General features: G+C 45.3%; 1 protein-coding gene across 2 annotated transcripts in view; it reads right to left on the bottom strand.

Annotated features, from left to right (window-relative positions):
• SYNJ2 (synaptojanin 2) overlaps positions 1 to 25,414 on the bottom strand; it is a 117,426-nt gene extending 92,012 nt beyond the window's left edge. For both annotated transcript variants that reach the window (XM_090042043.1, XM_090042053.1), the window contains exon 1: positions 25,206 to 25,414. In XM_090042043.1, coding sequence (XP_089898169.1) covers positions 25,206 to 25,326 — 121 coding nt within the window. In that variant the 5' untranslated portion in view covers positions 25,327 to 25,414. The remainder of the gene's footprint in view (positions 1 to 25,205) is intronic.
• Positions 25,415 to 27,524: the final 2,110 nt, after the last annotated feature.

The following is a 27,524-nucleotide window of genomic DNA, read 5'->3' as shown; positions in this document are numbered from 1 at the left end:
TGTCTAAGTACAGAAAGACAGAGATCGTGGGATACCAACCAAGAATTTTTATACAAGGTGACAACATTCAGTACAACTAGTGTTTCAAAAGTCAGTTTGCAAGAAGGACTAAAACTATACATCACTGAAGTAAAAAAGATCTGGTAAAAAGAAATCAGTTTAAACATGTATAATAGAGCAGATGTCTCAAACATACAGGCTGTAGGCTAGATCCAGCCCATAGAGTCCTATGACCCAGCCTGTGGGTCTTTGACCAACCCCACATGCCAAGCTAGTATGGTGGGCTCACTCTGTACAGGGTGCAGTGAGTAGCCAAGGGGCATGCACTGTATATGACAGCCTGCCAGACTGACCTTGCACATTAGTTTTGATGCACACAGAGGGCCCAGGGTTCAATATGGACCACCCCCAGAACCAGCGCATAGGGCCGGTCCGTTGTAGGTACCACATGCAGTACAAACCCTGGAGCAGGGCCAGCATATACTTCATTAAGGACATGGGGCTGGATCAGCCACACACTGCACACAGCACAGGGGAGCCACTACAGAGCTGCATGTGTGGCCCTGCCAGCTGGCTCCAGTGTGTGGTCCTGATCCAGCCCACAGAACCTCATCCAACCCACAAAACCAGATGACTTGAACACCCCTGTGACAGACTATAAAGGGACACACCTGATCTCTTCTGTGCCAGTAACTGATGTAGGGTAACTCCACTGAAGTCTGAAGTGGAGTTGCTTCAGATTCACAGCAATATAACCATCAGTAAATCTGGAGGCTCACCCAAACTTGGAGCTAGTCACCTTAACATCAAAATAAAGTTGTGACCATGTTTTTGAGCATTAGTTGTTGAGTATACTAGTTTTGATATTAAGGTGATGTAAATGCAGTCTATAACACAGTGTGTGTTTACATTTTGTAAATATTTCCATATTAGAACAAACTTTAGCCCTAAAAGTTTTGGAAGTGGTAACCATCAAATGGGATCGTATGAAAGTAGGGTCAGAAGGAATGTTACAAGGTCATCTAGTCCAGCCCTCTACTCAAGGCAGGATCATCCCTAAACCATCCTCACCCCATCCAAGTGTCTCTCTAACCTGCTCCTGAAATTTTCCAAGGATGGAGATTCCAGTTTCTCTAGGTAGCCTGTTCCAATGCTTAACCACCCTCCATCAGAAAGTTGCTTCTAATTGCCAGTGTAAATATGTGGTTACTCCTGAAGTGGCAGGTAAACAGAGACATGGCATTTCTAGAATTTAGCAAATACTTTAGTATCTTGTGCTCCTGGAAAATGTTTACAGTTAAAAAACAGTGAAACCTGCTGGTGAAAATATGAGACAAACTGAACTGTCTGTGACTGGTGATAAAACAGAAATCAAAGCAGCCGCCTTCTCTTTGTAAACTCAAGAGGAAAGCTAGGTGAGCAGCATGGAAAATGAATAATGAACCATTCGTTTGACATTTTGAAGTGAAAGGGTGGAAACTTTCACTGGCAGAATTCCCTTAAAACTCTTACCGGTGACCTGCAAAAGCAATAAAGAAATATTTGTTCTGACTTCTGTATCTATGATGCATAAAGATGCCTGGATTCCTCCTTTTTTTTCCCAACATTAAACGTTCAAGCCCTATCCACTTTTTTTTGTCTGAACTATTTTAATGGATGATGAGGAACCAGTAAGATATTAACAAAGGTACTAAGCAGATGAAATGTGAACCACCAAACCACCATTATCTCAATTTCTGTTCAGATAATTTAAAAATCTATTGTTTGTTCAATTCAGTTCATAAATAGAAGAAACAATTGAAAGAAAACATCACGGCTTAAAAATTCTGCATCACTGTCCTTTCTCTTAATGTCTGAGATGGCTGCAAGCCCAGTTCTCCACTCTGTCAGGAAGAACTCCAGCAAAAGGATAAAAGAGCTGATATTTCTGATGATTCTGAAGTTGAAAAACAATATGTATCTATATCTTTATCTGTATCACTAACTAGCTACCTAGCTAGACAGACAGATACAGTTCTCAGGCCATCTTCACATATCATAAGGAAACCCTCATTTTCCTCCCGCTCTAACAATAGCAGCAGCATCCCATTTTAATTTTCTTGCTATATTTGTTCTCTCTTAAAAAGTCTCCATTTCATCTTTAAGATACAATTAAATCCTTACCCCAAATATCCCAACTCTCAGAACCTTTAGGAAAAGAGAAGATGATAGAAGCAGAGAAAGAAATGAAAACAATAAATTGATGGAGGTCTTATGAATTGGCTGGCTGTGGACACACTGTGAAAACCTTTGAAAGACAGCAGGAAGAGGAGATATTTGTGTAAAAAATAAGGGGCTGGAAAGTCTCACTTCATATGTGTTTCTTAAAGGCGTGATCTAAAATAAGGAGTGAAGTGAATGGAATGTGTTTCAATGCAAGTGTTTCAGCTGCAATGACTTGCAGCTAATGGCAAGAAACAACTAGTATTGTTATGTGTGTACAGAAGGCAGAGAAGTTGCCAAATCAAGCCAACACATTGCAAGCTGAAGAACGGAGCCCCGAACTGGATGAAAATTGCAGCATGCAGAAGACATTACACCAGGGGATAGCCTTATAATCCACGTAATTCTGCATATTTACCAATTTGCCTTGGCCAGTATAGTTACACTGGGAAAAACCTGATACCAGCAGAGTTTATTTCATTTTTGGAAGAGCTGTAAGCCATGCCAGCTAATGCATATCCTTGCCTTTAAAGTGCATCTGCACTGACAGAGATGCTGATATATAGTGTATATTGATACATATACACCAACAAACTGTTTGTACCTCTACCTGACTCAAGAAGTCTATGGGGCAATGAGAGGCAAAGCGCTGCTCGACCTGGTACTGGCTACGGGGGATGACCTAATCAGCGACCTAGTGATCGATGGGAAGCTGGGTGACAGCGACCACCAGCTGATCACCTTCACCATACGCCGTAAAGCTGGCAAGTCAGTCAGCAACACAGAAGTCCTTGACTTCAGAAAAGCCGACTTTGACAAGCTCAAGAGGCTTGTCGGTCAGGCCCTCAGGGACCATGACCCCAGGGAGATGGGAGTTCAAGAAGAGTGGTTGCTTCTCAAGAAAGCGATCCTCAATGCACAAGCTAAATCTATTCCAACACGGACGAAAGGCAGCAAGAAGGCACAGCAGCCCCCCTGGCTCTCCAGGGACCTAGCGGACCTCCTGCGGCTAAAAAGGAAAGCCTACAAAGGATGGAGGACGGGATTCACCTCCAAGGAGGATTATTCTGCACTGGTCCGGTCCTGCAGGGAGCAAACCAGGAAAGCCAAGGCTGCAACTGAACTCCAACTAGCTTCAAGCATCAAGGACAACAAAAAGTCCTTTTTCAGATATGTGGGGAGCCGGACGAAAAGCAAGGGCAATGTTGGACCCCTGCTAAACCAGATGGGGCAACTGACAACTGACGCCCAGGAAAAAGCCAACCTATTAAATAGGTACTTTGCGTCAGTCTTTCATCAGTCCCATGGGACGCCCATGCCTGCTATGGGACAGGGAGATCCAGGTGATAGGGATCCCCTACCCTCCACAAATGCTGACCTCGTGAAGCAACATCTTGAGAAGCTGGATACCTTCAAGTCAGCTAGCCCTGACAATCTGCACCCCAGGGTACTCAAGGAGCTGGTGAGTGTCATAGCCCAGCCCCTGGCACGGATCTTTGAAAACTCCTGGCGCTCTGGTGTAGTGCCCGAAGACTGGAAGAAGGCCAATGTGGTGCCGATCTTCAAGAAAGGGAGGAGAGTGGATCCGGCTAACTACAGGCCCATTAGCCTGACTTCTATCTTGAGGACGATCTTAGAAAAGTTTATTAAGGAGGCCATCCTTGAGGGACTGGCCCAGGCTAACATCCTAAGGGATAGCCAGCATGGGTTTGTTGCAGGTAGGTTTTGTTTGACCAATCTCATTTCCTTCTATGACCAGGTGACCTATCACCTGGACAAGGGAGAAGAGATTGATGTCACATATCTTGACTTCAAAAAAGCTTTTGATCTGGTATCCCATGCTCACCTCTTGGCCAAACTGCCCAGTTGTGGCCTTGGCTCCACCACGATCCGCTGGCTGGGAAATTGGCTCTGTGGTCGGACCCAGAAGGTTGTAATTGATGGCGGTCACTCATCGTAGTGCCCTGTGACCAGTGGGGTCCCTCAAGGCTCTGTCCTCGGACCCATGCTGTTCAACGTCTTCATTAATGATGTGGACATTGGAGTCAGGAGTGGACTGGCCAAGTTCGCCGATGACACCAAACTTTGGGGCAAAGCATCCATGCCAGAAGATAGGCGGGTGATCCAGGCTGACCTGGACAAGCTCAGCAAATGGGCAGACGAGAACCTCATGGTGTTTAACACCAAAAAATGCAAGGTTCTCCACCTTGGGAGGAAAAACCTGCAGCATCCTTATAGGCTCGGCAGTGCTACGTTGGATAGCACTACAGAAGAAAGAGACTTGGGGGTCATCATTGACCACAAGATGAACATGAGCCTGCAATGCAATGCTGCGGCTAGTAAAGCGACCAAAACGCTGGCTTGCATCCATAGATGCTTCTCGAGCAAATCCCGGGACGTCATTCTCCCCTTGTACTCGGCCTTGGTGAGGCTGCAGCTGGAGTACTGCGTCCAGTTTTGGGCTCCACAATTCAAAAAGGATGTGGAGAAGCTTGAGAGAGTCCAGAGGAGAGCCACGCGCATGATCAGAGGTCAGGAAGACAGATCTTACGATGACAGGCTGAGAGACATGGGGCTCTTTAGCCTGGAAAAGCGTAGGCTCAGGGGTGATCTGATGGCCACCTATAAGTTTATCAGGGGTGACCACCAGTATCTGGGGGAACGTTTGTTCACCAGAGCGCCCCAAGGGATGACGAGGTCGAACGGTCACAAACTCCTGCAAGACCGTTTCAGGCTGGACATAGGGAAGAATTTCTTTACTATCTGAGCCTCCAAGGTCTGGAACAGTCTGCCAGCGGAGGTGGTTCAAGCACCTACATTGAACACCTTCAAGAGTAAATTGGATGCTTATCTTGCTGGGATCCTATGACCCTAGCTGACTTCCTGCCCTTTGGGCAAGGGGCTGGACTCGATGATCTCCTGAGGTCCCTTCCAGCCCTGGTGTCTATGAAATCTATGAAATCCTGTAGACCAGACCTTAGCTAACCAAGTTAATGAAAATGAGGGGAAAGCAGTATTGTAGGCAGACTGTGCCACGCCACATCAGAGTTAATTATAGACAAAAGGCTTCTGGGACCTATGATAGAGAGAAGATTCAAGATGCATCATATGATATTCCTGCGCATCCACTCTTGGTTTAGCAGTGTCCCGAAGCAATTCTTCTCTTATAAGCAAGTTGCAGAGACTGCAGAGATTAATTTCTCCCCTGGTCTGGTCCATATATGCTGTTCCAGCAGTATACAGAAGTCATTAAAGCATCTGTAAAAGGGCTGGCAGAAGATATATCCTCCCAGCAGAATTACAACAGGGGTCACCAACATTTTCTGGCAGCGGGTTGGAAAGGCCCAGCTCAGGTACAAGGCAGGGTGGTGCTAGGACATTGCCACCACCACCACTTCTCCCTGATACCCCAGCTGCAGCATGGCACAGGCCAAGCTCCCTGTTGCCTGGCTGCAGGGCAGTGTGGGCAATTTCCCCCCTACTACAAAACACCACCAAACCCCCCTGCAGGTTGGATCTGATGGTTCTGCAGGCTGTACCTGGCATGTGGCCCACAGGTTGCCAACTCCTGGCACAGCGAGTATTGTAAGTTATACTCGGCCCTCTTTTATTCAACATTTTCCATCAGTGATCTGGAAATGGGGGCTCACAGTAAAATCTCCAAATTTGCAGATAATGCCAAATTATTCCAGGTAGTCAAATCCCAAGCTGATGGAGAGGAGCTGCAGAAAGATCTCACCAAGCCAAGTCAGTGGACAAAAAATGGCAGATAAACATCAGTGTCAACAAATGCAAGGTAATGCACCTGAGGAAAAATAACCTAAACTTTACATACACAAAGCTGGGTTCCAAGCTAGCCATTATGACTCATAAAAGAGACCTTGGAGTCATTGTAGATAGTTCTCTAAAAAAATCAGCTCAATGTGCGGTGGTGACCAAAAAAGCCAATAAAATGTTAGACATCATTAAGAATGGGACTGAAAACAAAATGGAGAACATTATCATGCCATTATACAAATCCATGATTCATCCATGTCTTGAATATTGTGTGCAGTTCTGGTCCCCACATCTCAAAAAGTAGAATTAGAAAAGGTACAGAGAAGGGCAGCCAAAGTGATCAGGGGCATGAAGCAATTGCCACATCAGAAGAGACTAAAAGGCTAGGACTCTTCAAGTTTGGAAAGGAGAAGGCTGAGGGCGGGTATAATAGAGGTCTACACAATCATGAAGGACCACATGAACAAGGAACTATTATTTACCAAAGTCACAGAATACTAGAACTAAGGAGCACCCATTGAAATTCGTAGGAAAAAGGTTTGAAACAACAAGAGAAAGTATTTTTTTATGCAATACATAATTAACTTGTGGAATTCATTGCCACAGTAGGTGGAGGAGGCAGACAACACAGCCTGGTTCAAAAAGGGACCGAATAAACTCATGGATGGTAGATCTGTTAATGGCTACTGAACAGAACAGTTGGAGATGTTTCCTCTGGCATTTCTAAACCAATAATGGTGGATGCCAGGGGGAGTATTGAACAGGGGAGAGATTATTCTAGAGATATCCAATTCAGTGCTCACCATCTACTTCTGTCACTGGGCTGGATGGACCATTGGTCTGGGCCCGTATAGCACTTCTAATGTTCTTAATACAATGCTCCTCCCTTCACAGCCCTCAATGCAGGGGTTATACAGGCCAGGTAAGTATGTCTACTGAATGACTTTCTGGGGGTTATACTTTGTGTGACAAACCAAAAGTATCCTGGGGTGGGCCATGCATTTTACCACATGAGAGCTGCTTCAGCTTATGCTATTATTCATTTTGTCCCCAGGAAAATCCCCAAATCCAGGAAGCAGAAATAAGGTATACATTCTTCACTGCCCTTCCTCCTTGCCTGGGGTGCATCTTCTGTGACTCACCTTCTGGAGATGCCGCGCAGGACTAGACCCCACATGTTTGTAAGGAAGCAGCAACAGGGAATACAGTGTTTTCCACTTGCATGAATACTGGGTAAGTGGGCAATTCACTTAACTGTACACAGCGCCAGTCCCCATTTGTTACTTACTGCTTAAATTGCAAGCAATTGCATGCTGGACAAAGTGCTTAACCCCCCCCCTCTAAGTGCATAGCACTTTTCAGCCTCGCTGCCTATGCGGTAACTGAGTATGGCCTGTCACTTTCAAGGCTGCCATTAGAGGCATAACTCAGAGAAGCAAGATAAGGAGCCTGATGTGCAAAAAGCTTCTAGTAAGCTGTTCCTGTAGTTAATAAACACTGTTTGCACTGAGGTGGTAAATGCATACTACAGGTATTCACATGCCTGTTTTTTCAGGCCTAAGGCTTTACACTTAAAACAGAATAGGTTGTACAAGATCTTGTGCCAACACCTCATTATTTACTATTTGTATTGCGGTAAGGTCTATAGGAGCCAGCCCCTTTGTACTGGGCTATCAACTCACAACAACAGAGCTGATAGTTCAAGTAATTGCTTAGTCCAGGATCTCCTCCCTGGTGCTGACTGGGCCGGGGCTGCGGCCCAGCTGCTGCTTCCCCCCGCCCTGTGCTGCCCAGCCTAACCCTGCACAGCCCGAGCAGCACAGCACGGCACGGGGAAAGCCTGCCCAGCCACCACTTTCCTGGGCTTACATGTAGGGCAGAGCCTTTTCCAGTCCCGCACAGGAGGCAGAAGCTGGCCCAGACAGTTTCCCCTCACCGGTGTCACAGGTTCTGGCCCAGCCCCCCAGCCCCTCTCAAGCTGCAAACGTGACCTGAGCCGGGGTGGGACGGGGCAGGGCAGGGCCAGCTAGGTCAGGCTGAGCTCAGGGTTGGCTGCCTCGTAACCAGAACCCAAGGAAACAGCCTGAGGCGCTGCAGCTGGCGGCTAGTGCTGTTGGAGGCTTTTAGAGAGGCAGCCTCCATTATATGGGTTTTGAAGGGGCTCCGTGGGCCAGAGGGAAGTGCTTGGCGGGCTGCATCTGGCCCGTGGGCTATATTTTGCCCACCCCTGGTGTAAGAAGTAACATGCAATACCCCAGAAGGAGTGTGGAATGGATATGCTCCCTCTGCCCCTGAGGAAGCACTAGGAGGAATTCTGTCAGAGCCAGACTTTGACCTGCTTTTTTCAACATGATTGTCACAGTGGGGAAAAGGTCTCCAACCACTATGTTTAGGCAATATCCGTGCTGGATGTCTGGATATATAACAGGATAGACATCATGCTTGGGTACCAAAGAACAATAGTAAAGGGTAGTTTAGGCGCAACATTTATAAGAAAATTCTAATTAAATTCAAATACATGTTAAAAAAGCAGGTGTCTGTATCTGCATTTAAACATTTCCCAGAAGTCTGCAACTCATGCCAGGACATTAGAACTAGAACCAATGTACAAACTGTAAATAAAAGTAAGACCAACTTTTCTATGGGTCCTGCTACATGTTATGCTCACATCAGATCCTATCACTAGGGAACTGCCAAATTCAGGGCAGCTGATTTTTGCACTCCAAGCATGGCGCTGGTAGCCATTTTCACAGTGGAATGCATCAGCATCCCCCCCCCAATCATTCTGATTAACAGAGGGGCCGCGGAAGTCCTGCTCCTCCCCAGAGATTCAAAGATGGTGATCTGTGACTATATATACAACATATATGTAATTAACTGGTTAATCACACAATAAATTTAGACTGGTCACACCTGCAAAGTAACTATTACACCATAAAAATGTCCATCCAGCTATAAAAAGAGCCAACCAGTTATAGAGTTAGCGCTTGAAAAACAACTCTATAGCTGGTTATTATCCAACTTTAAGTCAAATGTATAGCAGGAGCCTACTGCATATAAACTGTATGAAGAGCAAGAAGGAAGTAGTAGTCGTGGAAAGAAAACTATGGAGAATGCAATTCAGTTAAACAGAATTGAATTTAATTGTAAAACATGATGGTATCGTGGAATAACAGAGGAAAGGTCATCTATCCTTGCCGTCTGTTATTTTTGACTTGAGAGCAACTTTTAAATACCACTTTTTTTTCTTTTACTAAACCATGTGATGCCTTCAAAGCCTTCTAGCCTCCATTCTTTCCTTTAGTTAGAGTACTTGAGAACTGTCCATGGACAACAACCACCTACCAGCTCCTCCTTGAATACAGACTTACATAAAAATGAACCCTTCACCACTCCAACACCACCCCACCTAATAACAGAAATATAACTTAGTACTAGGACTGGATTACTAGTAGCAAATATATGATTTTACAAGTTTCACCCATATTTGAAAAACAATATTTTTCTCTCTCTCTCTCCCTCTCCCTTGTCTTCTGTATTCCAATTTCTCTCTCCTTCTTATACTCTGGTTTTTGCATGCCCTTTTACATCTAATGAAGTGAGCTTCAGCTCACAAAAGCTTAATGAAAGCTCACTTCATTAGCTGCTGTGAAAGGACACACAGCATACACTCACTCACTCTTTGGTTAGTCTATACAGTGCAAATCTACCCAGTCTTCTTTTAAACCAGTAATTCATAGCCAGGGAGGTGGTGCCCCCAGATCATTTGAAAGGGGCTGGGAGGTGTTGGGAGATACTAAGCAAGGTGTGAAGAGATAAGCAGATAAACACAGGCTCAGGCTTGAACCTACCTGAATGATCCCCCATCCCCACTGCCTAGCCCCTCTGCAAGGAGGTAAGCGCTGTAAAATATACATAACTTCTTGAAATGGAGTGCCATTCAATTCACAGAAGTTATGGAGGGATGCTTGAGTGGAATGAAGGGTGTTGTGAGTCCAAAAAGGTTGAGAAACTAAACAAATATTTGTCAAACAACATATTTGCCATATTATTTGATCAGATAAAGAGGTCCAAAATGCTAAGAGCTTTTCCAATGAGCAACAGCATAAAATCAGCTTGATATATGTGGTCCCTGCCACATGTAACACTTAAGACATGTTAATCCGTCTCCCTCCATGACTAAGGAGGACTCTGGGACCTCCCGCTCTGCCCAGTCAGGGGCATGGACCAAGGTGGTCAAGGGCCTCAAGGCCCACCGCACCAAGGCCCCTGCCCCGCCGGAGCTTAGCAACAGGTTCGCACCTCTTGCAGCCCCAGCAGAGCCCACACAGTTGCCAGCTCCTGCAGGCAACCCAGGCTCGACTGCAGCTACTGCCCCCGCTCTCCCCAAGACAAAGCGTAAGGTGTTTGTTGTGGGAGACTCCATCCTGCGGGGGACTGAGGGGGCAATCTGCCGCCCCGACCCCTTAGCCTGGGAAGTCTGCTGCTTCCCGGGGGCCCGTATCCGAGACATTGCGGAGAGGATCCCGCAGCTCCTCCGGCCCACAGACCACTACCCCATGCTCCTTATTCATGTGGGCACCAATGACACGGCTTGGAGCACCCCCAGCCAAGTCATGAGGCGCAACAGGGATTTGGGAGTGGGGCTTAGGGTTCTGGGAGCTCAGGTGGTGTTTTCATCGATCCTCCCAGTCTCGGGCTATGGGCTGAGGAGGGAGAGGAGGATCCACGCAGTGAACCAAAGACTGCGGCGCTGGTGTTATCAGGAAGGCTTTGGCTTCCATGACCACAGCCCGCTCTTTGGAGAGAGAGGCAGCGAGCTGCTGGGAAGAGATGGCCTCCACCTCTCTCCCCTGGGGAGGAGGCTCTTCTCAGCCAGGCTGGCTGACCTGCTCCACCCGGCTTTAAACTAAGCCCGCTGGGGGATGGGAGGACTACTGCCCCTGCTGGCCCGCTGAGCGACCCTTGCAAAGCCAGCAGACCAAGGCACTTAAGGGGGCACTTAAGGGAGCCCACCCCTGCCCCAGCCCTGGCACAATCTGTGGGCAAGGCACAAGCCCCCAAGGGCACACTTGCCTGCCTGTACACTAATGCCAGGAGCCTGGGCAACAAGCAGGACGAGCTCGGCTTCCTGCTCAGTGCAAAGAAATATGATGTCATTGGGATAACGGAGACCTGGTGGGACTCCACCCATGACTGAACCACGGGTATAGAGGGCTATACCCTATACAGGAGGGATCGTGTTGACAAAAGGGGCAGGGGTGTAGCTCTCTATGTGAAGGAAAGCTACATGTCCCTGCAAGCTGATGTTGGCGACCGGCATGGACAGCTAGAGACACTCTGGGTAAAAATTCGTGGGGAATTCGGCACAGGGGACACAACGGTGGGAGTCTACTACAGACCTCCCACTCAAAGTCCCGAGCTTGACCAGGAGTTCGCCCGGGAACTGACTGAGGCCGCTTGCTCCAGGACCTTGGTTGTCATGGGTGACTTCAATTACCCGGACATCTCGTGGGAAGATCACTCAGCTAAATCTGAGCAGGCGCAAAGCTTTCTCTCGTGCGTGGATGACCTCTACCTGACTCAAGAAGTCTATGGGGCAACGAGAGGCAAAGCGCTGCTTGACCTGGTACTGGCTACAGGGGATGACCTAATCGGTGACCTAGTGATTGATGGGAAGTTGGGTGACAGCAACCACGAGCTGATCACCTTCACCATCTGCCATAAAGCTGGCAAGTCAGTCAGCAACACAGAAGTCCTTGACTTCAGAAAAGCCGACTTTGATAAGCTCAAGAGGCTAGTCGGTCAGGCCCTCAGGGACCATGACCCCAGGGAGTTGGGAGTTCAAGAAGAGTGGTTGCTTCTCAAGGAAGCGATCCTCAGTGCACAAGCTAAATCTATTCCAACACGGAGGAAAGGCAGCAAGAAGGCACAGCAGCCCCCCTGGCTCTCCAGAGACCTAGCGGACCTACTGTGGCTAAAAAGGAAAGCCTACAAAGGATGGAGGACGGGATTCACCTCCAAAGAGGATTACTCCGCGCTGGTCCGGTCCTGCAGGGAGCAAACCAGGAAAGCCAAGGCTGCAACTGAACTCCAACTAGCTTCAGGCATCAAGGACAACAAAAAGTCCTTTTTCAGATATGTGGGGAGCCGGACGAAAAGCAAGGGCAATGTTGGACCCCTGCTAAACCAGATGGGGCAACTGACAACTGACCCCAGGAAAAAGCCAACCTATTAAATAGGTACTTTGCATCAGTCTTTCATCAGTCACACGGGATGCCCATGCCTGCTATGGGACAGGGAAATCTGGGTGAGGGGGATCCCCTACCCTCCATAAATGCTGACCTCGTGAAGGAACACCTTGAGAAGCTGGATACCTTCAAGTCAGCCGGCCCTGACAATCTGCACCACAGGGTACTCAAGGAGCTGGCAAGCGTCATAGCCCAGCCCCTGGCACGGATCTTTGAAAACTCCTGGCACTCTGGTGTAGTGCCCGAAGACTGGAAGAAGGCCAGTGTGGTGCCGATCTTCAAGAAAGGGAGGAGAGTGGATCCGGCTAACTACAGGCCCATTAGCCTGACTTCTATCCTGAGGACGATCTTAGAAAAGTTTATTAAGGAGGCCATCCTTGAGGGACTGGCCCAGGCTAACAACCTAAGGGATAGCCAGCATGGGTTTGTTGCAGGTAGGTTTTGTTTGACCAATCTCATTTCCTTCTATGACCAGGTGACCTATCACCTGGACAAGGGAGAAGAGATTGATGTCATATATCTTGACTTCAAAAAAGCTTTTGATCTGGTATCCCATGCTCACCTCTTGGCCAAACTGCCCAGTTGTGGCCTTGGCTCCACCACGATCCGCTGGCTGGAAAATTGGCTCCGTGGTCAGACCCAGAGGGTTGTGATTGATGGCAGTCACTCATCATGGTGCCCTGTGACCAGTGGGGTCCCTCAAGGCTCTGTCCTGGGACCCATACTGTTCAACATCTTCATTAACGATGTGGACACTGGAGTCAGGAGTGGACTGGCCAAGTTCGCCGATGACACCAAACTTTGGGGCAAAGCATCCATGCCAGAAGATAGGCGGGTGATCCAGGCTGACCTGGACAAGCTCAGCAAATGGGCAGACGAGAACCTCATGGTGTTTAACACCAAAAAATGCAAGGTTCTCCACCTTGGGAGGAAAAACCTGCAGCACCCTTATAGGCTCGGCAGTGCTACGTTGGTTAGCACTACAGAAGAAAGAGACTTAGGGGTCATCATTGACCACAAGATGAACATGAGCCTGCAATGCAATGCTGCGGCTAGTAAAGCGACCAAAACGCTGGCTTGCATCCATAGATGCTTCTCGAGCAAATCCCGGGACGTCATTCTCCCCTTGTACTCGGCCTTGGTGAGGCTGCAGCTGGAGTACTGCGTCCAGTTTTGGGCTCCACAATTCAAAAAGGATGTGGAGAAGCTTGAGAGAGTCCAGAGGAGAGCCACGCGCATGATCAGAGGTCAGGAAAACAGATCTTACGATGACAGGCTGAGAGCCATGGGACTCTTTAGCCTGGAAAAGCATAGGCTCAGGGGTGATCTGATGGCCACCTATAAGTTTATCAGGGGTGACCACCAGGATCTGGGGGAACGTCTGTTCACCAGAGCGCCCCAAGGGATGACGAGGTCGAACGGTCACAAACTCCTGCAAGACCGTTTCAGGCTGGACATAAGGAAGAAATTCTTTACTGTCCGAGCCCTCAAGGTCTGGAACAGTCTGCCAGCGGAGGTGGTTCAAGCACCTACATTGAACACCTTCAAGAGTAAATTGGATGCTTATCTTGCTGGGATCCTATGACCCTAGCTGACTTCCTGCCCTTTGGGCAGGGGGCTGGACTCGATGATCTCCCGAGGTCCCTTCCAGCCCTAATGTCTATGAAATCTATGAAAAGTTGTAACCCAGCCAAATGTTATAGCAATTAATGACATCATAAAGCAAGGAATGTGTGGCTAGGTGCACACTCTTGTGGCTGAGAGCCCTGTCAGCTGCTGGTGCTTGCTACTTGCTGGAGCAAAGGGAAGCCTAGGATCATGATCCCAGGACTCCCCCTGCACCAGCAGTAAGGCATGGTAGGATGTGATGTTCAAGCCCACAATCACTTGATGTGGCATGCTTGCTCGTTTGTTTTTGGAAGTGCTGATGAGCCACCGCAGGCCGTCAATTAAGCTGGGTGCAGCTGCATAAATAGTGAATGTGTGTGTGTGTGTGGGGGGGGGTGTCAGACCCGTAAGCCACTCTAGGGTTCTGGTAACAGTTTTGGAGGGCGTTTGAATATGGCTAGCCTTGCCTAGGTATTATATGGGTTTTGCTAAACTAACTCAGTCCATTATTCTCAAACTCATGGAGCGCTAATCAATTCACAGACTCACATGAATGAATAAATGAATAAATAAAGTACTCAATTAATTCAATCTTCTTAACCAAATGTATCAAATTCAGTGCCAATTCACTATGACTGCTAGTCCAGCACCATTCCCCAATAAACTCTGAGATGTTCAGTCTTCCTGGCTTCAATTAATTCTCCTGCTTGCATCCAGTATTTGGAGCTCTCCTCTCCCTCAGAACCAGGACTCCATAGCCACGTTACAACAGGCTAGGTCTTTCAAATTAACCTTGACCTAACCAGTTAACCTAGCCCATCAAGGAAAATAATTTAAAAAATGTCTTAAGAATGCCCGCAACCTCACTGTGCCCAGCATCCTGCTGTGCCTCCCAGGGCCCTCCCATGGCAGAGCCAGCACATGCAGCATGCCACTCTGTGACAAGGATGCCAGGGCTTCACACCCATTCTTGTTTTTGTAGCACTCTTTTTTATTTTTTTCCCCACCCGGTGGCAATTTTTGTACCTTTTCACCATCCCCATGTTTTTTTGCAGGGGACTTACCAATTTCATTGTTTCCATGAAAATCATGAAATCTCAAATTTTGTAGGTCCCTACACCTAACCTGCGAGTTTCAGTGATGCCCACAGAGTTCTCAGGAATCCATTTGTACTTTATTGCAACTTACAGAAGCTCAGAGCTACCAAAAAACTAAGAGCTGTCTGCTTGCAAACAGGAGACAGTGTTGCATGGGGTTACTCTCTGTTCACATTTGAAAACTTCTCTGTTCAACCAGAAGGATTAGAAATATATATATTTTTTAATGGAAGCTTAGAGGCCACAGAAGTGGATGGAACTGGCCCAGGAAGCTTTCAACTCATTTGGATGAGTAAGCAAGTGGTAGTTTTCAATTACATATTGCATGTGTTTATTATTAAATAACAGAGGAACCAGACCATACTTTTTGTAACTGGCAAGCCCAGAAACTACCCACGAGTGTTAATTAGGTCTCCTTCTGCACTAATTGGCATAACTTTATTCTGTGTTCTTAATGAGTTTACTGATCTGCAAAGAATGTTTCTTACCATCAAATATTTAGAAGCTCTGGATCTAAATTATATATCAGATTGTCTCTTTCCTCAAGATTTAACCCCAGCAAAGCCACAAGCTTTGTAACCTGAAACAATGCAATTAACCTTTAATAAATCCAGTGGAAAGGGACCCCAAATATAATATACTATTTCAGAGAATAATCATAAGCATCATCAAAACTCAGGCATCTTAACAATCAAAAAGACACTTATGAATCACAAGTTTTCTCTAAATTACATCTTCATGTAATAGTGCCCAATTTAGGTGTCAGAAAGCACAGCCCTTTATACAAGTTTTTTTATTCCTTCAAGGGTATATGTAGGGCAGTTGGACCAAGTTTTAACATGATGGTAGGGACAACAGTTTTATCTCACTATCTGAGGTTTCCCTACTGCCTAAAGAAGCAACATACATCTGCTATCAGAATATAGTCTGTAATATCATACAAGTCAGGCAATATGTAAATCTGTCACATGTTTTTTGGGGTCAGGGTTACCGTTAGTGTGGTAGGACACGGGTTGAAAAGTTTAAGAAGCAGCAAGCTGAAATACAGCAGCTGGGTCCAAAGGCAGGGCCCCATTTGCAACCCAGTCACTGCCTTCGATCCAAGCCACCTGCTGCCACCCCAAGCCCTCCCTGCTGTGCGCCGTGGGCTGCTCTCTCACTCTCATGCCCCCTTACTGCAGTCACCACTGCTGCCACCCCTTATCCCTCACCACCAATTCCTGTCACCGCCAACTGCCAAGAGTGACAAATCTGGCAGCAAGAGAAAGGCAGCTGCAAGGGGGGTATGAGAGAGATATAGAGCAAAGAGCTGTGGCAGCAGCACTTTGGAAAAAATGAAGCAAGGTGGTGAAGCAGGGTGGGCAGATGGTACCCCCACTGCTTACCCCTACTGCACCGTTGGCCAGGTCCAGCTCATGGGCTGTAGGTTGCTGGCCCCTGTGGTAGACTGGTAAATAAACAAAATAAATTTATTTCCCAATTTTCTAGAAGCCAGACTCAAGAAAAGCTTTGAGAATGGCATTTCAGAGAGGTTAGTTCAGAGTTAGGGCTTTCAGTATTAGATTAGAAACATCCAGTCTCTGGCAAGCTGATGATGTTCTTAAACTTAAGTTCACACAAACCTGTTATATTTTCTTTGTTAACACTCCAAGCCTGGCTTTGTCTATATGTCGAAAGAGGGAGCTAGCCATATTAGTCTAAAGTCAGGCAGAAGGCAGGGTAGATTTGCACCTCATAAACATTCTGACCTGTTGTCTTTTTGAGTTCTTGAAACAAAAATCATTCCCCCCCCCCACTAATCAAAAAAATGATTGAAAACTGAGACCCGGCATTTTCCAAGAGATGCCTTGAGTCTAACAAGATTGATAACTACTGTTACAGACTAACTAAATCAGAGAGGCATGGAATTATCTTTCCTGAGCCTGAGCTTACTACATCAGATACTGTCACCGTAGCATAAATAGCAAGAACCTGCCCTAAGTTCTCCAGAGACTTAAAACCAGCACTATGTAATAACAGAAATTCTAACTCAGCCACCATGATCACAGGTGATGTATCTTGATATGGCTCCTTGTGCCACCATAGATATTATTTTAATATCTAACTTACTGTCTATGCCCAGCAGGCACAATTTATACAGAATTAACATAAACAGTATCCTAGCAGAGGATAACTATGGTGTGTACTCATCAGCGATCACTACTGTACCTTCTCCCTTCACTATATATGCTTTTCAATAATTGTTTTCCACAATGCAGCACGCTGATGTTCAGTATGTAACACATTTAAAAATAAACAGAAAACTTGATGTTTAAGAATGTAAACACAGTGTTAAGCCAGCAAACAGAATTTTGGTATATAAATAATACCAAATAAATGTGCCTGCATGGAAGAAAATTAGTCACATTGTGAGGTTTATTTCTGTTGGTCAGTAGATATAAACATGTTCAAAATAGTATGCCATTCAATGCACAGCAGTCAAACTGACAACAAATATCTGCAAAAAAATTTGACTGCTGTCCACTGAATTTCATGCTTCAGCAAGTTATCCTACAAGGATGGAACAATGCAAAGGGTCAATTTTCTATGTTTATATAGGCAATTACAAAACTAAGTTAAAATAGCAAATGTATACATGTATACAAAATGTATACATGTATCTTTATTATTCCTGAAGTTGTGACTGAAGACCACAAATAAACTGGGATCCCCTTGCACAAAGCACTGTACCAATATATGATAAATGTAAGGCTCTTTGGGTCGGGGACAGCCAACTGACTGTTCCTTAGAATCAGAAAACAATAGAAAAATAGGGCTGGAAGGGATCTTGCACGTCATACAGTCCAACACCCGGCTGAGGCAGGATTACCACTATCCAAAATATCCCAAGTAAATGATCGTCTAACCTGTTAATAAAACTACACAGGTAATGCTGTCACACAGCCACAAAGATGGCACCCCAATCTGCCACAGCTAAAGCAGGGGGAAAACAAGAACTGGGAAGGACTGTGAACACCCTGGATGAAGGGAGCATAATTCAAAAGGATTTTGACAGATTGGAAAGGTGGGCTGGAGCTAGCTGGATGAAATTAACTGCGGATAAATCCAAGGTGCTACACCTCAGGAAGAATAATCCAAAACACAAATACAAAATGGATGATAACAACTATGGGAAAAGTTCTAGGAGTTCTGGTGAATCACAGACTCAGCATGAGTGAACAGCAGGGACCCATATTTTTCTGTGATTAAAATGAAATGCCACAAATAAATATTTTTTATACACACACACATATATAGTTACCTTTTTATATCTGAAAATTGAGGATTTTTTTTTAATCATAGAAAACCTGGTCACAACCATGTGATGCAGCCACAAAAAAGGCAAATGTGATTTTGGGCAGCAGCAATAGAAGCAATAGGTGCAAGACACAGAAGGCGATAGCGCCTCTTGACTTAGCACTGGTTAGGCCTCAACTAGAGCAGCATTTCTCAACCTGTGGGTCATGACCCAAAAGTGGGTTGCAAGAATATTTCAAAGGGTTGTGAGCTGTGGCAAGGCAGAGGGGTGACGGGAAGGCATCTGCCCCTTCCAGGGGGGAAGAGGACAGGGAGGAAGTGGGCTGGAAGCACTGGGGCTGGTACCTATGTTCACAGGGGCAGGACAGCCAGGAGACATTGCTCAGGGCGGGGTGCAGCCCAGTGGGGGTGCCACAAGCCTCACCTCCTCCTCCCTCTAGCCAGCGCCAGGGCTCGATTCGCTCCACTGCTGCCCACATGAGCCAGAGCCACTGCAGCCACCACAGTCTGGCCCAAGCAGAATGGGGGCAGTCGGGGGCCCCTCTGGCAGGGGGGCTGTGGGTCATGAGTGAGGGACATCAACATGGCCTGGGGGGCAGGCATCAGCAGGGTCAGAGGGGTGTGGGTCAGGACAGGCCATGGATCTTTTCAAATGGGTAGATAAAGGTTGAGAAACACTGATCTGAAGCATTGTGTACAGTTTGGGGTGCCGCATTTTAAAAAGCACATGAAGAAGCCAGAGAGGATCCAAAGGTGGACGACAAAAAATGATATAGGGCTTAGAAGGCAAGCCATAAGAGGAGAGGTTAAACAAAACAGGCATGTATATTCAACTTATGGAAAAGGCACTTAAGAGGGGGCATGGTAGCAGTCTCCAAATAGGCTCCAATAAAGACAAGGGAGAATGCCTTTTCTCTCTAGGTGCAGAGAGCAGGACATGGACCAATGACTTGAAGTTGCAGCAAAGCAAGTTTAGAGTGGATATCAGTTTTAAAAAAAAACCCTTCTTCACTGATAAAAAGCAAGGGAGTGGCAGAGACTGCCTAGGGAAGTTGTGGACTCTCCATCACTAGAGGTATTCAAGAAGAGGTTGGATAAGCATTGATCAGGGATGATCTAGCTATAGTAATGCCTGTGCTATACTCTGGGTAGTTCCCATGCTTTTGGTCTTGGTTGGTGCATGCAGCTGGGATGGAATGGTTCTCCCCTCCTGTTGCTATACTTGTCCGAGTTTTTTTGTCTCTCAGACGTACCGGGTGTTGGGCTTGTACTTTTCAGCTCTGATCTAAAAATGGCTTGTACCTTTACTATTGGAGGAAGCACAGAGACATCATTTCAAAGAGACCCCTCTGAAAAACACAGCTAAATAATTATGCATGTGCTTCCAACACTGAAGCACACGCATAAGTTTTTCTTAATTAGCAGTTAATTAATGCATTGTTCTTCCTAATGGAGGAAGTTTCTTTTTCAGTACTTCATGATATAACAAATTATGTTCTCTTACAGGGAATTCTGTGACAAACTGTTCTCTTTCAAAATGGCTGCTGTTGACATTATTCTTATTGGCCGCATTTACACAAGAAGTTGACTGCGCAATAGCCTGTGATTACTACATAGCAGTGTCGCATAGCAGGAAACGTGATGCAATGCTACTGCACAGCAGTTCACAAGCCACTGTGCAGCTAGCATCACGAAACAGCCATTCGTAGGTGCAACTGTGCAGTAACTCCAGTTACTGAACAGTCATTTAGTAGTTTAAAGAAAGAAAAAAAAATAAAAAAGGAAAAAAGCCAGCCAGCATCTCATGTAGATGTGGCCATTGGGACTGGAGCTGTAGGACTGCCATTAACAAGTCGTCATCTTGCAAAATACGGTTATTGCTCTGAAAAACTTTAGCATCATCCTATAATAAGACCACAATGAAAATGAAATTCTATTACACCCTTAAAACAAATCTGTTTGATCAGATATGGAGTCCTTATTGCATACTGTACAAACATTATTTCATACTAATCATAAATGTGTGAGCATTTGAATGGCATTGCTCTGAGGGAGAGGTAAGTTGTTTCAGCAATCCCAAATGAATTTCTATTGCTAACCTTTTCCCACCCACCCCCCCGCAACATTTACTCTTTACCCTGACTTTCTTTGGCGTTTTGCTGCTCTCCTGGGAAACTACACCAACCCTACTATCTTTCCTATTACTAATATGTATTGCCAAAATTAACTCCTTCTTAAGGTACTTTTTAGGCAGAAATATGATAAAATTATTGCATGACATATAATACTTTTGAACTACAGAAAGAAAGGAGGACTGAAATCTGATCCACTTAGAGGCCTGAAGGAAAAAGTATAAAACCCTTTGTTTGTAACATTATCTACAGTTTTTTACAAAATCTAACGTAGTGTGGTAGTTAAAAATTTACAAGCTGAAAAAGTGGGCATAGATCAACTTCAGCTTTTAAACTTCTTGTTTTAAAAAACTTGTTTGCAAAATCTCCTTTCCCATGTTTGCTCTAATTGCATTCTCCGTGAGGTGGATGGCAGGGAGGGGAAACTGTATATGCTTCTATCATTTAAAAAAATATTTTTTGGCCTCTCTTTGTGCATCAAGAAGATGAAAGCAACCAAACTCAAAAAAAATTGTGTGGCTCATGAGACTGGTTCTTGAGGACAAACTATACAAAAAATGTAAATAAAATTAGAGATTTAAATTTGTTTTATACATTTTTAGCAAACAGTTCCTTATAAATGTACTTACATGAGCTAGTACTAAACAAGAGTTACACAACTGGAGTGCTGCAGGTGTATGTTTTTCTTCTGTGTGTTGTCAATGGGTGTTTAAGCAGTTATGAAGTGAGGTTGCAGAACCTTTGTTCCATGTGTATGGTGCTTTCTGAAAATTTCCTTTACATGTAGGAAAATTAAATAACCAAACCAAAACTAACAAAGCCTTAAGATTATAAATTGAAACCCCCACAAAAAGATCAGCAAACAGAACAGTTATGCTGACATGTAGTCAATTTTTTAATGAATGAAGATTGTTAAAGGGAGTACATCTGTCCCTGAATCCCCTGCCAATTCCTGTGCTTTTACTGTCACAATTGCCTATTGTTAAGGTTTTCTTCCTGTGTGAGAACACTCATAAAGATAACAGGGGATACTAATTAAACTGGCTCTACTGGGTAAACCGGCTCTCTCAAAAGTCTCCAGGCCTGAAAAACTAATATAAACGAAGGGAATAAAAGGTGTATTTATGTGAACGACTGTGAGATTGCAGGATAGGACCTAAGTGAATTTGTTTTCCTAAAGCAAGGTATACAGCTCTTCAAAGTTTTGAACATGCTAAAATAGAGAATAATGCCAGCTGCAACAAGCTACTGCTAAATTCAGAAAGTCGACATGAAAAAGCACATTCTTATTTTATCATTTTTAATTACAGTAATCTCAAATGTTGCTTCTAACCACAACACATTTTGCTTTGTGGAAGAAGGTTGTTTTTAAGTTTCCATGTCTTTAAAATAACCTTTCCAATGACTTCTTATACAGACTATTCAATGTATAATTTTATATTGTCAGTCAGTCAAATTCTGCTTTCAGTTACACTATTGTACATGGACTTCAATGAAGTTGCTCTGGATACGCTCCAGCAAAACCAAGTACTTGATTCAACACCTATAAATGCCAATGGAAGACATTCTATAGACTTCATTGGGCTTTGGATCAGGACCTAAGACAAGAATATGGGCCAATGCATCTAGTGTCCCCAAATTTTAATTTATTTTTCTGTTTTTAATACATTGCATTGAAATATCAGTTAATTGAAAGCAGATAAGCACTAGAAAAAAAAATTCCTTTACTGAACACTGACATCCGATGTTATATAGCAAATTTTCCCAATGAACTCCACCAGAAATGGATCATGTAAAGATGAAGAATCCTGTGATGTAAATATTCCAGTATGTGCTACAGCAAGCCAATAAAAACTGTGTGGCGCTGATCAGCAACTTTCCAACAAAATGAAGTTTTTTTTTCATGAGAAGTGTCTGCTTGCTGCCTAAGCTTTAGATTTTTCATTAAAAAAAAAAAAAAAAGAGGAAAACCAGTCAAAAAATGAAATATTTCAGCTACAGTTTCCTGGCATAATGTATGATAGAAACTGAAATTTAGATTCCTCCTTATGCCCTATTTTCCTTAGTGAGCCTAATTGTTCAATTTAAATTTATCTCCCAGGACACATCTCAAGATACATCACATCTCTTTATCAAAACACTGGAGACCCTGGTGCATTTTGGGAGATACAGTCTAACTGGGAATTCCCCCCATTATCAAGCAGAATGGGAGCATAACTTTGAGTCAAACTACAACTCTCAAAAGGGACTTCAGCAGTATTTCAAAATCTAAATATTTTTCATTTTCTTCTGAAATACTATATAACTAAAAAGTCTAACATTTTCCAGAGATTTTCTTTTTCTCTTAATCAGCTCTGTTTGTTGCATATAAAGTTAAAACTCTTAATGGTTGCAACATAAACTTAGTCACACTCCAAACACTGTGTGGTTGTTTATATGTACAGTGAAATCTATCACTACAGTCCTATTAGTAAGAAGCGCTGCTACAGCCCCTTTGATTTGGCACAAAACACTTTCGCTAATTTATCATTTAAAACACAGGGATTTCCAAATGTACATGCAACTAAAAATCACAATGGAATTTGTTCCTGATAATTAGCTGAAAAGATGCTTGTCACAGGACCTCTCAAACCAGCTGATGCTTACAAAAGCATCTGACACTTCAGCTTTCCACATCTCAACAAGAGATAGAGAGGATCAACTTTCCAATTTTACACTATTCTACTTTGACAATGAGCAGGTGTAAGTGTGCAAAGCAAAAATCTTTTATTATTTTTGTTCATAATCACATAATTTGTATATAGCAAGTGCACTGAATTTTTGTAGTAAGATATTACATAATTAAGCATTTTTTGTACAAACACAGAATTGTCTAGTAACAAGCCAGAGTGCCTACAATTTGGATTCAGGATATAAATGACAATCTGAGTGTATATTACATATATAATATATAATGTATACAGTATGCACACATATATACATACATACACATATACATATTCTTCATTATAAATATTGAAGATCATCCTTTACTGGTTCTCTATGTGACATGAAAAATACATGTCATGAAAAGCATAAGTGGATAACTGCTGATAATCAGTTATTCATGGGTAATCAGCATCTTAGACTGAAGAACTAATATTACAGTAAAATCAGGCTATTATTTTTCAAATGCTGAAAATGCCACTGAAGCTGCAGAAAGCACAAAATACACACAGTTCTGACTCTAAAGATTTTAAAATTTAAGGTCCCCTTCCTCTGAGCTGCTCTGAATCTGCAGACTGCTTGCAATGCCCAGGCAGAATCATACTGAAGACAGTGGACTCCAAATATGCCTATATTCCTGGCATGGACAGACTAAACAACTCTTACACACTTAAAAGTGTAACTACTAGTAATAGCCTTGATGCACAAATGTTGGATTTTGTTTATTACCATCTTGGTTATGTTAAAGTTAGTAATGAAACTTAACTCTCCAAGTGTTCAATGACTTTTTCATGACCAGTTTTCACCCTTAACATAGGTTTTAATGTAAGTTTTGACATTTAACATACACAGAACTTAAATACAGATATGTTCGTTGCTGCTCTACCTCTAGATGAGACTGGGGGGCCTGTCCACATCAAGGATACTTACACTGCTGCAACAACATATGATGCAAATAGATACACCACTGTGGCTCAGAGTGGGGCTTGCTATTTGTTTATCAATGTACTGTACCAAAACAATCTCTGCTTTCAGCTGGTACTGGAGCGTCACATACAGCTTCATAAAGCCTACCTCCCCAGTGTACACCAGGACGCAGGCCCTTTATTCTGGAACCTACTTTTTGTTTTTTTCTTCCCCTTGAAATCTCCCACCAGCGGTAGCCCTGCACAGAAGGCAAGATGGTCCATCTGCAGGTAGGCCTTACAACAGCTCTCCCACCTCTGGCTTAGGATGCAGCCACAATGGAGGAAAGAAAGCCGCAGAAATGAAGAAGTCAAGTACAGGTGCAGCAGTGCCCTCCCACCATGAGGGATTTTCTACCAAGCCCCAGGGCAACCACTGCTTTGGGCAGTCTTTTCTGGCAGATGTGCCACAAATAGGCCCTGCACCCTCCTTGAGCGCCACTCCGATCCACTTCCCTGCCTGACCTGCTGCTCTGCTCTCTACCTGACCTCCTGCTTTGCTTCCAGCTCCCTGCCCTGCGCTCCCTGTCCAGTCTGTTGCTTTGCTCTCTGCTTCTATGCCTGTGCTCCCTGCATGATTGGCTACTTGGCTTTTTTCTCCCACCTCTGTTCTCCCTGCCTGGTCTGCTGCTCTGCTCTCTACTCCCTGCCCTATCTGCTGCTTTGCCCCAACTCCAGGCCAGTCTGATGCTTTGCTTTCTGCTGGCCCCCTCTCTGGTCCCCGGGCTGTTCTCCCTGGCCAGTCTGCTCCCCTCCCTATTTCCTGCTCTGCTCTCACCCCTGTTCTCCCTGCCTGGTCTCCTGCTCTGCTCTCTACTTCCCCCCTCCCTATCTACAGCTTTGCTCCCACCCCCCTTCTCCCTGGCGGGTCTCCTCCTCTGCTTTCCGCTCCCCACCCTGTTTGCTGCTCTGCTCCCGCTACTATTCTCCTTGCTTGCTCTGCTGCTCCGCTTGCTTCTTCCTACCGTACCTCTTGCTCCGCTCCCGCCCCTGCACTCCCTGGCCGGCCTGCTCCTCCGCTTTCTGCTCCCCACCCGCTCTGCTTTCTGCTCCCAGCCCCACTGGCGGCGGGCTGCACCCGCTCTCCTTCTCCCCCGCCCTCCCGCCCACCCCGCAGGGGCCCGGGCCGAGCTCCGCCGCCCGCCCCCCGCGCCTCACCCCGCGCCTCACCCAGCGCGGCCAGCGTGCCGGCCTCCAGCAGCAGGCAGTCGGGGCGGCTCCGCGCCTCCAGCAGGGCGCTGGGCACCGGCTCCCGCTTCCACAGCAGCCGCAGCCCCTTGCTCAGAGCCATGCTCCTGCCCGGGCCCGCCAGCCGCTCCCCGCCCGCAAACTTCCCCGAGTTGACTTTGTCCCGCGGCTCCGCCTCCCGCGGGGCAGGTAGCCGCCCGCCGCCGGCCCCGCCCCTCGCCCCGCCCCGCCCGCCCGCCCCAGGCTGCCAGGTGGGCCGCACTGCTCGCCTTCGCACCTTCCCTTCAGCCCTTCTAGGACGTAGGGTCCCTGCCAGTAAAAGAAAGGCTTGAGCCCTCCCCCGCCCCCCATGAAACCAAAGCTCCCCTGTAAGATTTGAAAGAAAATTATGTGGGGAGGGGGGTGTCTCTGAGTTTATTAGGGCAGCTAGCTAATGGGCTGCCTAATTTTCTTTGCAGACCCCCCACAAGAGGCAAGTGTGATTGGAAGCCAGAGTAACAGTGCTCAGGATGCACGAAATGCACAAATCTAGAAGTCTCGGTTCTGAAATGGGACCTTTCAGTAGACCAACTGGGCAATGGCCAAAAAAAAAATCCTTTTCTGCAAGTTTTCAGGCTCAAAGGCCCTTCATCAGGCTCTGGGGAAAGTGAGGCAGCTCATTTCCAAATCATTTCCCAAGTTATTTCCGCCCTGGAGTTACTGTTTTTAATGAGTTAAGCAGAGTCTGCAGGGCAGTGAGGCAGCAGCTAAAGAACAGCAGGGTGGCAGAAGAAAAAAGAGATTGATTAGTGGAACATCAAGGCCGTTAAAAAAGGAGAGAGGGGTGTTCAGGCCTATGCAATGAAGTATTGGCTGTACGTAGGGGGTGCACGTGGCAATCCAGTTATAGAATGGAGATAGGTGAGGTGATGTGATAGCTTTTCATGGACCTGTTCCTAGGAGAGACTGCACAAAGATGTGACCTCCCCTCACAGACCTTCCTCTCCCTTCATCAATGTTCTGTCTCACTTCCAATCTTGAACAGTCATGTAGCCCCCTTAAAAAGCTCCCACACTCCTCCCCTGTGGTGGCTATAGTTCACTGATGGGGTACCTTGCTTGGTCAAAGTTCCTGCTGACTTCACTGAGAGTTTTGCATATTGGAGCTGGCCCTCAGTTTGAGAAATGCTTTCAGCAGAAAGGAGCCGTGTACATATAAGTTATTTTATAAATAATACACCTCTCACCTTTATCAATAGCCAGGAACCACCTTTCCCTAAGTCCTTACTGAGGCAAATGGTAGATTTTCCTTGAGTCAGGTATCCAGGTTGTAGCTGTACTGGTCTAGAGGTAAAAGGAACAAGAACTTGTTGTAGAGGTGATATCTTTTATTAGACCAACTAGATTTTTGCCAACAAAATGTCTTTAATTGCAAGCTTTCGGGCACAAACACCCTTCTTCAGGCATAGGAGAGAAGATTGTAAAAGTTCTCCTGGGTAGAAATAAAAGTTCATATTTCATAGGAGAGTTAAAGGTGCAATAAAATCTCTTGTCTGGCATAGTTCATTTTATGCAGGTTAGGCTTAGAGAAAAGTTGGAAGAATCTGTTTACCTCAAAGTTGTTTGGGGTCAAGCAGGATGTAGCCATATTTCCTTCTGGTTATGGTGTTTCATATTTCACAGAAGAATAAAAGGATAGAATGCTGTTCTGGACAGGAATTTCTTGTGTGGGAAGGTTTTCCTTGGTATGCAATAGCAAGGGAGATGTGGATGAGTGAATACAGCTCTGATGGCAGAAAAGCTGCAGCTCAGATGCAAATACATCTTACTTCTAATTGGTTAGAGTGAACATGACTTTAGCTAGTTACACAATCACAGTTGTGGCTGTACTGGGGATGAACCCTAATTTGCTAAATGGACGGAGAAAAACACAAAATACCCTGAATATTTCCTATTATGGTTGTTGTGATGTTGTTTGTCTTGCACAGTTCCAAGGGGCATCGGCCAAGGTTATATCAGGCTAGGCAGTGTACAGACATACATATAGCACAGTTCCTGCTTCAGAAAGCTCAAAGTAAACAATTTTCAGGAAAACAGAGATTTGTATTCTCTCCGTGAATCTGTTTCTGGAATCTATAATATTCCTAGCAGCAATAGCTTTTCGAAGGGCAGAAAAATGTGATTTTTTTTTTCAAGTGTATGATGCTTTTAAAACAGAAGAAATGATAAAGGGTTTTTTTGGCAGGAAAGTGTGTCAGTGCATATATTTGGCACTTTGATTCAGATCAATATGGGACAGTGTGCAAAGTCAGGTGAATAGCTG

The sequence above is a fragment of the Crocodylus siamensis genome, chromosome 1, assembly GCF_052110815.1.
Source record: "Crocodylus siamensis isolate JL-2025a chromosome 1, ASM5211081v1, whole genome shotgun sequence".
Classification (NCBI taxonomy): domain Eukaryota; kingdom Metazoa; phylum Chordata; order Crocodylia; family Crocodylidae; genus Crocodylus; species Crocodylus siamensis.
Note: the sequence above shows the minus strand (reverse complement) of the source record. Positions and strands in the feature narration are given on the sequence as shown.